Genomic DNA, 15727 nt, shown 5'->3' on the forward strand with positions numbered 1-15727 from the left:
CCAATAAAAAAGAACCATTAGTTGGATGCCCTTCTTTTTTTTTTAGGAAGGGGAAACTGAAGTTTAGCGCAAAGCCGGAACTTTCTCAGGGTTACCTAACATGTTTATGATCCAACCAAGACTAAGACCCTGGGCTGGAGATTCCCAGCCCAGGTCTGTGGGTTAGTGGCCTGGCCCAGCCCCTAACCTTATGTCCTTTTCTTATCTGAGGGGACAACAGAGGATGCAGTGGTGGGTAATGGAAAGACTTGCCAGACTCTCTTGGTGCCAAGCTTTAGGGAAACCAAGTAAGCACAGACTCCTGGTCCCTGGCCTTCTGGCTGCCAGGCATTCCAGGATCCTGGCCCCCTGACAAGGGTGAAAGCAGAGCTACAGGCCCCTGGGCTGCTCTCCACCCCCTTCTCCTGGGTTTCCATCTCATTGCTAGGGTTGCAACAGGCCTAATCTCTGCATGTGCAGACTCAGAGGAGCCAGGGAGAGGAGCACAGCCAGCCTCTTGGAGTCCTCCACAGGGCTGCCCACCACTCATCCCCAAGCCCTTCACTGGGCCGGAACAGTGTGCAGGAAAGCCTGCTGGTGCTTCTCCTGGCTCAGTCCTGGTGACACTCATTGACATGGACCCAGTGCAGGACACTAGCCCATGTTCTCTCTCCCCAGAGGGAAGTTCCTTTGGTCCTCTCCTTCTCCTGCCCTCCTGCCTTCAGTGCAGATGCAGAGACTCTGTTTCAAAGTAAAAGTGTCTGTGGTCCACTTCAGAGTTGGAATGCACATCAGGCTACAGTGAGGCTTAGTCCTGGCACGCCAGGCAGCTGGGCTCTTCAAGAATGAAGAGAACTGAATTGGGCATATAGTCAATAATTAGGTGTCAAATGATGAGAACATGGAAAGCTCAATCCTGAACCATCTTGCAAAAGATTTTGGTATGATTGGTGCCACTCTTTCTCTATGAGGCCTTTGACACATTCTAGTTGTTTTCTTTTCTTTTCTCTCCCCTCCTGCCCTCCCTCCCCCACCCCTTTCTTTCTCTTGAGTTGCTTTGAGACAAGGTCTCACTATGTAGCCCAGGCTGATCTTGGACTCTGCCTCCCAAGTGCTGAATTACAGGTGTGTATCACCACACCCAGCTCTTTTTCTTAACTGCCTTATTTAGAACAGGTTGAGTATTCCTAATCCAAAAATACAAAATCCAAATGCTTTGAAATCTGAAACTTTTTGAACACTGGTATGACACTCAAAAACTTTCAAATTTTGGAGCATTTTGGATTTTGAACTTTGGGATATTTGGGATATTCAACTTGTAAAGGCTATGCAAGCATTCCACGGTCTGAAAAACTCCTCACCCAGTCTGACACAACTCTGGTCCCATGCGTTTTTGGATAAGGGATTCTCAACTCGTGTGTGCCATGCAGATCTTTCAGGTGATGGGGGACGGTGTAAATGAGAAGACAAGAAAGCACAGTGGGGCCCACAGATGTCTTCACTATGAGGGAGGGGATGGTTTGCAGGGGGCCATGAGAGACTTACGACTCTTTTTCTCAGTCCCGTTCTCTGTCTCTCTTTCCCTCCTCATCTCCTTCCCCACCCCCTTCCTTATTTTTTGTTCTCTTCCTTTCCATCCTTCATCCTCTTCTTATCGCCCACTTTGCCTCTTTACTTGCCCTGTCGTCTCTCTTCCCTCCATCCTCTCCTCTCTTCCTCCTTGTCACCCTCTTCCCTCCAGATAGAAAGGGTAATATTAATGTCCCTTACAGATCAGTGGCATTGGGCTCCTCTTGAGGCCCTGCTTCAGCCTTTATTCCGTTTATTCCTTATGGGAATAACCTGGCAATTATTATTTTCATCTTACCAATGAACACTCTGAGAACTAGAGTGTTAAGGTGATGTGTCACCCAGCTCATACTCTGCAGTGAGTTGTCTGAATCCGGCTGCAAGCCTCATAGTCTAATTCCACCAAGTCTCCCAACTCTGCACTTGCTCTCAATGCCTCCTCTCCTGCCTTTCTTCCACCTGCCTTGCCTGGTGAGATGGCTGGGGAGAGCTGGCCTGGGGAAGAGGATTCCAAACCATAACCTGCCCACAGCGTCCTTCCTTCTGAGTTCTCTCATCGAGTTGAGGTTCTTTGCAGGGCCAGTGGGACACAGTGGACAGGCACATGTGTTATTTAATCATTAATTCACTTAGCAAATATTGATTGAGAGCCGTGCTGTGTGTGGGGCTAGGCTGAGACTAGTGTGAGACAAGCAAGAAACTAAGGCGCAAAATTTAAGGAGGCTCTCGTTCTTATGGGTCAGTGCTGCCAGTGCCTGGTCCTGAGGTTGAGGGCATCTTTAACCTGCATGCCTTAGCAGCCCCTATCCTGCCCTCAGGGAGCTTACAATCAAATAACTGTGCTAGCAAAAGGCCATTATAAATGTGACAGGTGCTGTGAAGTGAAGTGTGCCACAGGACTAGAAGAGGGCATTACCAGGGAAGGGGAAGCCAGGGCTGTAGGGTGGGTGAGGACACATTGCATCCACAGGCTCTGTGGCACCGTGGAGCATGACATACAGTTGGGGCTAGTGAACTGCCCAGAGGGTCAGAGCCAGGGAGCCTGTGCAAATTATTCCTAAGCAGTGTCTCGAGTGATTGGCTAAAAAAGTAAATCCAATCCAATGAAGAGAATTCAAAGCTGTTCCTAACTGATGTCACCTATCTCCATCTTCCTTTCTCCAGTAGGATGTACAGAGACCATGTCTCCCTGCCCCTTCCCTCCCCTCTTCCAAACTCATCTCTGCCCCACCCCCACACACCCTCTGAGATGGATTGTATTATCAGCTACATTTTACAGAGACGTTAGATAAGCTGCTGTATTGGTCAGCTTGAGCTACCATAGCAAAATACCCCAGACCATGTGGCTTAAACCACACACATTTGTTCTGGAGGCTGAGACGTCCAAGGTCAAGGTGCCAGGCTATTCATTGACCGCAAGGGCTCTCTGCCTTGCAGACTGCACTTTCTTGCTTGTCCTTCCACAATGGAGAATAGAGGCAGAATGCCCTGCTGCCTTTTCATCATAAGGGCAGCTGACTCTTGAGACCTCATTTGACCTCTGTCACCTCACAGCCCTGTCTCCAAATACCATCACATTGGGGTGTAAGGTTTCAATATACATATTGGTGCTGGTGGTGAGGTAACAAAGGTTTAGTCCCTAACACCTGCCAAGGTCGCACAGCCCATCAGTGGAGTTTGAACCTAGGCAGCTAACCCTTAGGCTCTCCTTCCTTAGGATGCATTGTGTGTGAACACAATCCAAGTGTAAACTGCTTCTGGGGGCGGGGGAAGGGGGCAGGTGTTCAATGATCATTAACAAATCCACAGGGCCTTGTCGCACCTGGGGCTGGACTTGCAGTCTGAGCACGACCCCACCCAAGGGTGATCCCAGTAATTATTTTGAAGGGGACCGTGCTGAGGGAGATGAATCAGACCTACTCAACATGAATATGAACTTGGGGTGCTCCTCTTTCCAATTTATTGAGGCTGCGCCCTAGCCTCTATTGCAGACTCCCCAGGAATGGTCTTCGTGACCTTGGGCAAGTCACTGGACAGCTTCCCAGGGCCCTCCAACCCCTATGCCTTCACGGGTGACGAGGGACCATCCCGCCGGCTATGAGGTGGCGCCCCGTGTAGGCCGCCAAGAGGCGGAGGAGCGGCGGGCGCCGCGCTCCCACCCCGGCGATGCAGGTGGTGAAGGCAGCGGGCGCGGGCTGCGGCTGGGCGAGGCGGTGTCCGCTGCGTGGCTGCGGCCGCGCCGAGTCCGCGTGGGGCCTGCGCGCTTTGCGGAGCTGCGCCCCCCGCCGGCCGTCGGGTCCGGGCCGGGTGGGGATGGGCGAGGGGCGGCTGTGGATTCCTCCCCCGTGGCCGCCCCTCCCGGCGCCCGCTCCCTGCGCTCCCCGCGCCCCTCCCGGCCGCCAGCCAACTACGTGCCCCCGGGGCCGGCAAGAAGCCACATGCCCCCGCAAGGAATGCCGGGCTGCCGGGCGGGCGGCGGGCGGCGGGCGGCGGGCGGCGGGCGGAGCGGGGCGGGCCGCAGCGCCCCGCCAGGAAGGTGGGTGAGAGCGCAGCGCGCCCGGCCCTGCCCGGCCTCCCTGGTCTGCGCCGCCCTGGCCACCTCGCCACCTCTCACACTTTCCCCGCCGGACACACAGATCGGGGGACCTCGGGGTCCCAGGGACTGCGGGCGTCCCGGGGCTGGGGGCGGGGCGGCTCGCCGGGCCAGGCAGCCCCAGTCCCCTCCGCGCGCCCCCAGGCTCCGGCCCCGCGGCTCGCAGGAGGGGGCAGGCCGTCCTGTTTCCCCACACCCCTCCCCGCCGCCGGCTTTGGGGCCCGGGTGGGGAGCAGGGGGCTGATTAGCCGAGGAGCAGGGGTGTGGCCAGCGGGGCCCCGGGTAGTGAGTCACACACGCTGCTCGCCCAGTCCCGGGGCCCAGCGCGGTCCTAGCCCGAGCTGCGCGCCGCCCTGGGCCGGAGTGTCCCTGGCTTGGCATGAGGATCGCGGGGTGCCGAGGGAGGGGCTGAAGCCCGGCGTTGTGGCAGAGGGCGGTAAGCAGCGCAGGGCCGAGACTCCCCTCGGTGAGCTCCGGCTCACCCTGACCTCCCCCAGCCCCGCCTCTACCTGCTCCAAGCTGGTGGAGGGGCCTGGCTGCGCTCCTGGAAGCCCATCAGTCAGGCCCAGCTCTGAGGGCCCACTTGGTCTGCCCATCCCCTTGGCCCCACTTTGGACTTGAGTTGTTCCCTCCCTATCTCCCTTTGCAGAGTTTTGTCCCCAGGCTCTCAGGGGTCCTCATGCTCCTTGCTCTTTAGTCTGGGGTTCCAGGCTATGCTTCCTAGCTCTGCCTCCTGGCCTGAACTGCCCTGGTCCCTGACCCCATGGGGCTGGTGGCTCCAATCGTCCCCAAGACCAGGCTGGGATAGAAATGGCATTTCCTCTTGGCCAGGCTACAGCTGTTTTTGTTGTCTGTGTTCTCAAGCGCTTCCTCTGGGGATGGCAGGGAGGGTAACCAGACTCCCAGGGACCCCTGCTTGTCCTCTCTGCCACTTACCCCTCTCCCCTGTCTCTTTGATCCTTTTCCTGTGCTGGTCCTGCCTCCTGCATCCCCAGAGCAGAATGACTGAGAACATGAAGGAGTGCTTGGCCCAGACCAAGGCAGCTGTAGGGGACATGGTGACCGTGGTGAAGACAGAGGTCTGCTCACCACTCCGCGACCAGGAGTATGGCCAGCCCTGGTGAGGCCCCTGTGTGGGACTGGATGGGGGAAGGACGGTGGGTAACTGGGCAGGGTTGGTTGGGGATCTAGAGGAAAGTTCCCATTCCCTGCCCACCTTCCTCCACGCTGCTAGGGCAGCGCCTGGGGCTACAGGTGAGGAAAGGTTCGGCTCGGGAAGGACCCAAGCAGTGGCCCAGGTCTCAGGACTCCAGGCTTTCCACCACCTTCTGCAGTGAACAGCAGGCTGACTAGAGCTCTATGCCCATTCATATCAATCTTAGCCTCCTGGCCTTGTCCCCAGCCTCTCTCCACACTGGGCTCTCACTCTGATGCCTTCTTTGCTTTCTTTGCTGGCCCCTGTTGTGGTCAGCTCTAGGAGACCAGAGTCCTCATCCGTGGAAGTTGGGCCCAAGAAACTGAAGGGCAAGCGTGACCTCATCATGCCCAAAAGCTTCCAGCAAGTGGACTTCTGGTGTAAGTGGAGCTGGGGGCTTCGGGTGGCTCCTCCCTATACCCTACCCCACCCTGGCAGGGGATTTGCAGCTAGAGTACCAATGATAGGTACTTACCCACTGTACGCCAGGCCAGGTGCAGGCCTCAGTGAGTTCTCACATCATGAACCACCAAGGTAGCCCCATTTTCCAGCTGAGGACACTGAAGTTTGGTGAGAGTTAAGTGTCCCAGCAACCACAGCCCACACATGTACAGTTGCATTTCAAACCCAGGTCCATTGGTCCCCAAAGCTATGCTCTTTCTCCCCTTTTTCAAACTTGAGAAAAAGGCCTTGGTCTTGGTGTGGGCAGGTGTGTCCTTTTAGCTCCCAGGGAGGATATTGGGTTATTGCTAATGATGATCCAGGGAGTTGTGGCTAACTTGAGTTACAGCTGGGACTTTAGAGTCACTGTGCATGGCCTCCAGCTAGCTCCCGCCCCCATCAGCCCCTCAGCCTCCTCCATAGGATTCCTATCTCCCACCACGACTGAGGCCTCCCTCTTCTTTCCATCCCTCCAGTCTGCGAGTCCTGCCAGGAATACTTTGTGGACGAGTGCCCGAACCATGGTCCCCCTGTGTTTGTGTCTGACACGCCCGTGCCTGTGGGCATCCCAGACCGAGCAGCCCTCACCATCCCACAGGGCATGGAGGTGGTGAAGGAAGCCAGTGGGGAGAGCGACGTGCGATGCATAAATGAGGTCGTCCCCAAGGGTCACATCTTTGGCCCCTATGAGGGGCAGATATCCTCCCAGGACAAATCAGCTGGCTTCTTCTCCTGGCTGGTGAGTGTCCCCTGGGCTGTTCCACGGGAGAGGTTGCCAAGGGACAGGGAGGGAGACCAGCAGGGGGAGCTATGAGCTGGCTCAGGAGTTTTTCTGCATTCATCTCTGTCAAGTAGATGATGGATCTTTTTGTGCCCTTGCCCCAGCTGAGTGGCTGGGTCCCTTTAGGTCATGCTGAGGGAGCGCAAGTCAGTGTGAAGCAGATGAGCAAATTGCCTGGTAGAATTAGGGCAGTTTTTCTATGGATCCTCCTGTATGTCTGGTGGGCCATTTGGTGGCATTTACAAAGGGTTCAGTCAACCCCTCTTCCAAAGCGGATGACTTGGAACTGGGGCCTGTGGGGACACCATGATATACAGCTTAGAAAGTGGGCATATCAGGTACTGGGCCAGGTGCCAGAGGTAACGCCTTCTACAGACAGATGTGGTCCCTCTCCCCAGGAGCGGACAGTCTCGTGGGAAGACAGGAATTGAACAGGTATGCACACTTGTGATTATTGCCACCAGAGGGGGAACAGAGGACGCTATGGGAACATAGTGCAGAGGGAAATGGCAGTGCTCATAGCGCCTGGGAGCTCGGGGCCCAGAGCCTGAGTTCATAATGTCATCCAGCTTCACTGTTTCCTATCTAATGTGACCTTGGATGAGTCATTTTCTTTCCTGCGCATATTTCGGATGTAGCGTGAGGTTAATTGTAGCTGCTGGTGTAACTGAATAAGCCGACCTTATAAAATTCTTAGACTTGAGCTTGGCCTTGGTTCCCACATGGTGAGTGTCAGCTATGGTTGTTGTTGGCCTTGTTGAGGAGTTGGGGAAGGTTGCCTTTAGCCTTGGACTTGAAGGATCAGTTGCAGTTCATCTTGGACAGGGGACAAAAACATGGTCCATACAGGCAAAAGAGCTGAGGGAGAGGACCTCAGAGAAGTCCTGTGTGGTGGCAGCAATGAGCCCGGGGTGCAGAGTGGCAAGAAATCGGTAGAGAGGCAGGAGCCAGTCATGCTGTCTCTTTCAGGTCAGGGTAAGTGCCTTCTTCATCCTGGTGGCCAGGGGAAGTCAGTGACTTGGCCAAACAGAAGTATGGCCCAGTCAGGTTACAGTGTGGCAAATCAGGATCCCAGGTAGACAGCTAGGAAGAGAGTTCATGTAAAAAAAGATTGTGGCTTGAGCTCAGGCACTGGAAGTGAGCAAATTTGAGAGGGATTTGTAGCTAGCTAACGTGTAAAGGTGGCAAAGATTTGCCTGGCACCTGTGGCTCACACCTATAAATCCTATCTACTTGAGAGGCTGAGATCAGGGGGATCATAGTTTGAGGCCAGCTCAGGCAAATAGTTCATGAGACCCCATCTCCAAAATAACCAGACCAAAATGGACTGGAGTTGTGGCTCAAGCAGTAGAGTGCCTACTTGGCAAGCATAAAACCCTGAATTCAAATCCCAGTCCCATCCCCCTCTCCACCCCCAAAAAAGAGCTGGGGAAGAGGGTTTTCAAAGATATGAGGAGGAAGGAGTCCCAGGACAACTGTAGGAGTCAACTTGTTGCCGCTGGCCCACGATGGGAGGACATGGGATAATAGAGAAAACTAGCTAGCCCCCAGAAAGGTTGTTGTTCACATGAACACTTCTCCTCTGAGCACCTCTAGTGCCACGCCCTGGTTGACTTGGGGATTCAGTGGCCGGCTAGATCAGGCATAAGTCCTGCCTTCATGGGGCTTATTGTACAGGAAGTGGAATTGTCAAAGAATAAGCAAATCCATATAAAATTACAACTCTGAAAGGTGATATCAAGACTGGGAGAAAATGAGCAGCCAGGGGAACTGAGGTGGCCAGAAGCCAGAGAAGACTTTCTGGTACTGAGCTGTGGTTGCAAGAAGAGCATGACCACCAAGTGAAGATTGGTGAGGGGCATCAGATGAATGGGATGGGATGAGCAAAGGCCCTGTGGCAGAAGGCACAGTATATCCAAGCCACAGGTCATTGGTGCCTGGAGCACAGCAAACACAAGCACTGGAGGATGGATGGAGGCCCACCCAGTGAGGACTTTTGTTTTAAGGACAGTAAGAAGCTTCCAGATTATTCTAAGTGTGTGTGTGGGAGTGGGGGTAAAGAGGAGTGACCTGTTCACATTAAGGTTTTGAAAAGATGACTTGGCTGCAGCCTGAAGAATGGATGGGGGCAGGGGTTGGGGCACTGGTGAAGAGTGGAGGCCCACATCTGGGTTCTGTAAGTCATGAGTGCCTGGGGGACAGAGTCACAAGTGGAGACATGGTGACTAGCACCTGGCTTTGAACTGGTTCAGAGATGAGAGGTCTGACTTGCAGAGGGACTAAGTGACCTCAGTAAGGGGAGGGGGCATGTCAAGGACAGCTCCTGAGGTCCACCCTCCCAGCAGGTGGCTGATGGTGCCTTTCTCAGCAACATGGAGAATGCCTGAGGGGGACTGGGTTGTGGGAAAAGTCACAATTTTGCTTTTGAACTTACTGAGTTTGGAGTCACATCAAGAAGCCCAAGTGGTGGTGCCAGGTGGATACATGGGTTCAGAGCTTGTCATTTGAGTGGCCTTGCACAGGTGGTCAGTGGAGCCCACCTGGGGCAATTGAGCTGAGCAGGGGTAGCCAGAACCTTGGACTTAGCTTCCAGAATCATGAGAGTTAATGGTCCAGAGGGGAGCCTGATCCTCAAGGGAGACAGAGAAAGAGTGGCCTAAGAGGTAGGGGAAGCCCAGGAGAGAGTCCTGAATGTCCTGGAGAAGAGAGGCTGTGAGGGTCATAGTGGGAAACATGATCAAATTCTGCTCAGAAGCCAAGGAAGAGAAGGGCTCCAAAGTGTCCATTGTATCTAGTGCCAAGAGGTCATTGATGACTTTAGCAAGAGCAGTGGGTCTCAATGTGGGGCACTTTGGTGATGTCTGGGGACTTGGCTGTCACAGTTCGGGGGGGAGGGGGGCGCGGGGGTGTGTACCACGGGCATCTGGAGGCAGAGGCCAGAGTTACTGTGAAACAGTTTGCACCACACTGGACACCCCCTATAGCACCAAGGATTATCACAGATGCCCTGCAGGAAAGTGACAAGGCTGAGGAGACCAGCATAAAGCACTTCCCGGAAGTCTGGCTAGAGTTAAGAAGTGAGGAGGGAGATAAGAGCGGGTGAAACAAGGCCAGGAGACATCCCCATCCTTAAGAGCCAGCAGGAGGGGCTAGAGGTGTGGCTTATGTGGTAGAGCACCTGCTTTGCAAGCATAAAACCCTGAGTTCAAACCTCAGTCCCCACCTCCCCCACCAAAAAAAAAGTCAGCAGGAGGAGGCCTGTGAAGAAGTGGTTGGGGTGTATAGAAAGACACCATCTGTACACTTCTACAACATTTCTAGAAGGTTCCCATGGAAGCACTGGATATGGAAAGTGAGGGGCCATCTTCTCCACCACTGGAGAGACAGCCCAGAAGGTTAGCACATATGGAGGTAGATAGGTATAACAGGCCAAGTAATAGCCCCAAAGGTTTCCAGATCCTAAGTCCCTGGAACCTGGTGATAGGTTATCTTATATGGCAGAAAGAGTTTGCAGGTAGAATTAAGTCAAGCATCTTCAGATGGGGAAGTTATCTTGGGCTATGTGACTAGACCCAGTGCCATTATAAGAATCTTTCTAAGGCGGAGGCAGGAGGGTCTGAGTCAGAAAGAGAGACCTCACTGGCCTTGAAGAGAGAGGCAGAACTGGGAATAAGGGGCACAGGTTGCTTCTAGAAGCTGGGAAAGACAAGGAGACCTCCAGAACTGCAAGAGAATGAATTTGTGTTGTTTAAAGTCACTGCTTGTAGACGTCTGTCACGGAAGCAATAGGAAACTAAGAGAGTAGGTTCACCATTGTGAGGGCCATCTGCTCAATGTGCAGGGTGGTGGAGAGAGGGAGGTGGCTGGACCACGCAGAGGCTTTGACCTTCATGATCCTAAGAGGTGAGGGACATGGAAGGCCTGGACAAACTTGATGCTCCAGATGACCCATGAAACCAGGGGCCCCAGGGTGCACATGCTTGAGTGCATTGAGAGCATGTGTGTGCGTGTGTTGGAGCAGGTTTTTGAGCCTCAGCTGGGGAAAAGCAGGCATGAGGAGCAGCCCAGCTTGTTTAGGTGATGAATGATATAGGAAGGAAAAGGGAAGCTGAACCATCATGCTGATTTGGAAACCTCGTGTCCTACCTAAATAGCATTCATTTGTCAAATCCTGTCCCCAAGCCATCCATGCTATCATCTTTTCTGACCTTCTGCCTGACTTCAAGAGTCCCAGCCCCCATCCAAGAAGATGCTTTTCGGTGCACAATTCCTGCATATGGATGCACACTGCACTCCAGGAGAGATGGCACGGTGGTCATGGCTGGCGCAGCCATTTATTGAGAGCTGGTACGTGTCTGGTATGCTCGGTGCTTTACAGCATCGTCCCATCTGATCCTGCAGTGCTCCTGTGACACGTGCATTTTTCTGTCCATTACACAGGAGGGAAGACTGAGGCCCCATAGGTGGGGATAAGTCATATTGCACTAAGCTAAGGAACTAGTTAGTAGCTGAACTGGGCTTCAGATGGGTACTCTCTGGCTCCAGAACCTGCCTTCATCCCACCACCCTTCCTTCCATGCCTTTTTCCACCTCTGCTCTTGGTTGGCTCCATTCTGCTCCTCCTTCCAGCTGAGCATAGGTTCCTTCTCTGGCTCCACTCACCCGGGAGGAGAGCTGGTCCTGCTATGTGTAGAGTGCAAGTGTGTTTAGATCTCCCCTTGGCATGAGTGTTGCACTCACTTCTTTCTGTTTAGAAAATAAATGACCCTTCCTCTGCTTTCTTATCCCACTGGAATTTCTAAATGCCATGAATCATTGCCGAGGTCACCCAGGGATGAGGCAAGAGGTGCTTGGGACTGCCATGCAGCCACGTGGTTTAGTAAAGAGGCAGAAGAAAGAGGAGACAGCACAGGGTTTCTATTTAAGTTTTTCACTCAGATCCATCTTATACCAGAAAAGATTTAGGGCAGTCTAGCAGAATACATAAAATATTCCATGGTGACATAAACAACCAAGACAGAAGAAAGAAAAACAAGGGTGGAGACCCCAAATGAAGTCAGGAATGGGGATAAAAATGCCTACCATAATGACCTATGTGCACTTTAGGCTAAATTGGGTCCAGATCTGGTACTGTAGGGGAAGGGGAGACTGGTCAGCTTCTAGAGTATTCTGTCCCTGATGTGAAAAGAACCAGGGAGCCCAGGAGCAGGTCAGCCCTCTGACACTGGATTCCCAGGGGCCCTCAGAAAGAGGACTCTGTGCAGTGGAAGTGCTTGCCCCATGTAGGTCAGTCTCCCCACCCTGCTGGCCAGACTTCTACTGTGCTGGGGAAAGCAGATATGAAATTATGTCTCAGTGTTTCCCATCTCAGCTTCCATTGTGAAACGGGGATTTCTTCTAAAACTTGAACTTGGATGTACGAAAGCTTATGGCTCACCTTCCAGGATATTCTGAGAGACCCTGAGTACCTGTGCTGCACAGAAATGTAAGCAGACAGCTGCAGCACCAGGAGATGTGATGGGAGCAGGGCTTCTACTGTCTTAGAGAAGCGAGGAAAAGCAAGCTTGTCCAGGAAGAAAGAGACCTGGAGACAGACTGGGGTGTGTGTACACGTGTGCACACGAATGAGCAAGTGCTTTTCACATTTGCTTATTTAATTCATATTAACTCTGAATTTTAGTAATTTTCAAACTGTGGAAAGTTGTAAGAATAGTATACTGAACATCTTGCTTCTAGATTCACCTGTTGCTGACATCTTATAACTTTGCTTTAGCTCTTCATATGTATAGAAGGGATATACGTATACATATGTACAAACCAACACATATGCATACAGACACACTCAAAGACACATTCTTTGTTTTTATTTTAACTGCTTAACGTGTAGCTGCTCACATTGTGACGCTTCTAAAACTCCAAGCCTACATTTCTAAGAGCAGAGCATTCCTCTGTACCAGGGATGCACAGACACCTTCTTTTCTGGCAGTACTGTGGTTTGAACTCGGGGCTTCGCGCTTGCGAGGCAGGCGCTCTGCCTCCTGAACCATGCCTTCAGCTGCAAACACTCTCTTAAGAGCTACCTGATAAAGATTTTAGAACTGTGGCCCAGGCAGTCTCTGTCACAGCCACTGTACGCTGCCATCATAGGGCAAAGGTGACCGCAGACGATGCAGGAATGAATGAGTGTGGCTGTGTTCCGGTAACACTGTATGAACACTATAATTTGAATTTCATATAAATGCGGAAATCATATACATGAAATTACATAAAGAAAAACATTTGATCATTAAAAAATGCAAAATTACTCTTAGCTCACAGGCTGTATAAAATCAGAGGGGGTCAGGAGGACTGGATGTGACCTGCCATTGGTAGTGTCTGTCCACTGTCCTACCTGTATTACCATAGCCTAGTTATCACACCCAGGGCATTTGCCATGGGTGCAATACTTTCTCATCTGTGGTCCATATGCAGACTTCCCCGTTCCCTAAGTAATGTCTGTCATAGCATTCCCCCAGACTCCACTCAGTCGCCCACGTTACATTAGTGGTCTCAATCATTGACATCGTTTATTCTAGAAGAGTCCCCCTTGCGTGTTTTTTCCCTTTCCTGAAGTCAACTCCCGCTGAAGAATGCCTGTCTGTTGAGACTCGCCTCATTGCTTCCTCCGATAGACTCGGGCTGTGCACTTCTGGCACCAGCACTGTTGTAGCTTTCCCACCCGTGCGGTCAGGAGGCACAGGTTTTTAACCCTCTGCTTTCAGCAGCCATTGACAGTTCTTTCCTGCATCCATTATCATTCATGCTTTAAAAGGAGTTTTCTATTTCTTCCTTCCCTTCTACATTCACTACTTGATGTTCTTCTGTTAAAAAATTCATCCTTCTCTCCTATCCCATTCCTGGTTTAGAAAGCATTGTGAATTCTTTTCTCGTTCAATGTGTTATCATCCATCCCTGTCATTATAATGCATTTTGGTGTTCAGAGTGCCTTGGATTTGGCTATGGGAGCCCTTGCGGACTGGCTCTTTGTTCTTTTGACACATCTTAATCATGATTTTATTCATTACTACTTCCGGTGCCTAAAGGACTTCCAGCTATTTCTCTTAGGAGTTCCGATTTCTTCTTGTGGGCAGTGATGTTTTGAAACCAAGATCTCTGGGCACCAGGTGAGCAGTTGGTACTGGGGCGTCCTTGCTTCTAAGCCTGAGCTAGGTTTTCAGGAGTGAGTTGAAGCAAAAGACGTAAGGAGCACAGCATCCCAGCATGGGCACGGGCACCTGTGGAAGGCTGAGGTGCAGAATGGCCATAGGATACAGAAGCACAGAGTGTGCTTAGAAGGAAAAGTGGAAGATGGTGCTAGAAAGAAGTTGCTTTTGTTGTGTTCTCAGATGCTATGGATTATAAGACACTAGCGATTCCTCCTCAGCATCTCCAGGAGTGAAAGTGTGCACGTCAGTCCTAGGATTCCTGTGATGATGGAAGCTTCAAGTGGGCTCAGCTTGCGTCACTGTTTTATAAATGCAATACAATCTGAACCAAAGTCTTCCCCTCCCCAGTAGATCATGATAGTGAACTAGTTCTGATTGGAGTAGAGTCTGTAATTCTCAAAACATATTGGAACAAAAGTAGAGACCCAAAATAATTTGGAGTGGCCCAATATTTGCAGTACAGACCAGAGACTACACTGACCTACTTGTCTCCTCAGCGTATCTCACTGTAGCTGTGTCAGTCCGATGACTTGTCTTTCATAGAGTCCCTATGTTGCATCCATTTGATTTTAATGTTTCTTAGAAAGGTTTAAGCATAAAGCTGGATCATGCCAGGTGTGGCAGCTCACAACTGCAGTCCTAGCTACTTGGGAGGTAGAGAGTGGAAAGACCAACGTTTGAGGTCAGCCTAGACAAAAAATCTATGAGATCCCATCTCAACCCATAATGGCTTGAGTAAGGTGGTGTACACCTTTCATTTCAGCTATACAGGAAGTGTAGGGTGACCGTCCAGATCGGCCTGGGCATAAACCCTATTCAAAAAATACCTAGAGCACAAAGGACTGGGATGGCCTAACTGGTGGAGCATCTACCCAGCAAGAGCAAGGCCCTGAGTTCAAATCCCAGTACTGCAAAAAAGAGAAACAAAGCTAGGTAAATACAAAGTTTCTTATGACTTTTAAGCAACTTGCTAAAACCAAATTCATTAGTATAACCTGAATACAACAGTAAACCCCCAACGTAAGTGCAGTGAAGAAATCACTTAGACGTCATGGATGATGCTGCTTTCTGTCACCATAAATGGCTGTTCATGGGCGAACATGGTAGGAGTCCTAAGACCCGGATGCTTGGGTTTGGAATAACTGTGCTTTCGCGTGCCATGTGATAGCCTTATTTTCCCACTGCTTGTCTGGATTTGAAACGCTGGGAAGCCTTTGTTGCTACAACTGCCACCGTGTGCCCTGGCCTTTTTGTTGCCAGAGGCCTCGTTTACATACGAAGTTTCCGTCTTGATTCTTTTGTCACAAGCTCATGGCACCCAGTGGTAATTGGTGGTGTGCAGTCAAGTCTCACTGTGAGACCCGCTCCCTCAGAATTCAGTGGCAAGCTTTATCTGGAAAGGACCAGCTGGTAAATATTGTAGGTTTTATGGACCATGTGGTGTCTGTTGTAAGTACAGATGCTTTTCAACTTGTGATGGGGCTATGTCCTCATAAACCCATTGCACGCTGAAAATGCCGTAAGTCACAAATGGACTTAATCCACCTTAACTACGGAGCATCCTATCTGAGCAGCACAGCACACTGTGGCTTGTGGGTTGTTCCCGCTCCACTAGGGCTGGCTAGGAGCCTCTGCTGGCATCATGAAAGAAGCTCTTAGTGCACATCAGTAGCCTGGGAAAAGACCCACATTCAAGTTTTGTTTGGTTGCTGTTTTTGGCTTTGTTTTCTGTTTTGTTTTGTTTGTCTATTTATTTGTTTTTGGTGGAACTGGGATTTGAACTCAGAGTCTCAAGCTTATAGGTAGGCACTCTACCACTAAAACCACTCCACCAGCCCTTTTTTTGTGTTGGGTATTTTTGAGATAGGGTCTCTTGAACTATTTCTTGGACTGGAGGTGTGGCTCAAGTGGTATAGCACCTGCTTTGCAAGCATAAAGCCCTGAGTTCAAACCCCAGTCCCACC

General features: G+C 51.5%; 1 protein-coding gene across 6 annotated transcripts in view; it reads left to right on the plus strand.

Annotated features, from left to right (window-relative positions):
* Positions 1-15727, plus strand: part of Prdm11 (PR/SET domain 11) — a 78472-nt gene that overhangs the window by 25011 nt on the left and 37734 nt on the right. For 2 of the 6 annotated variants that reach the window (XR_012437225.1, XM_074044666.1), the window contains exons 1-4: positions 4360-4577; positions 5137-5261; positions 5613-5716; positions 6254-6516. Coding sequence is in view for 5 of the 6 variants with exons in the window: in XM_074044666.1 (XP_073900767.1) it covers positions 5143-5261; positions 5613-5716; positions 6254-6516 (486 nt within the window). In the remaining variant the exon portion in view is untranslated. Of the gene's footprint in view, positions 1-4356; positions 4578-5136; positions 5262-5612; positions 5717-6253; positions 6517-15727 lie in introns of those variants that run through there. The other 4 variants (XM_074044667.1, XM_020176424.2, XM_074044668.1 and 1 more) reach the window with 3 other exon arrangements.

The sequence above is a fragment of the Castor canadensis genome, chromosome 1 (genome assembly GCF_047511655.1).
Source record: "Castor canadensis chromosome 1, mCasCan1.hap1v2, whole genome shotgun sequence".
Classification (NCBI taxonomy): Eukaryota; Metazoa; Chordata; class Mammalia; order Rodentia; family Castoridae; genus Castor; species Castor canadensis.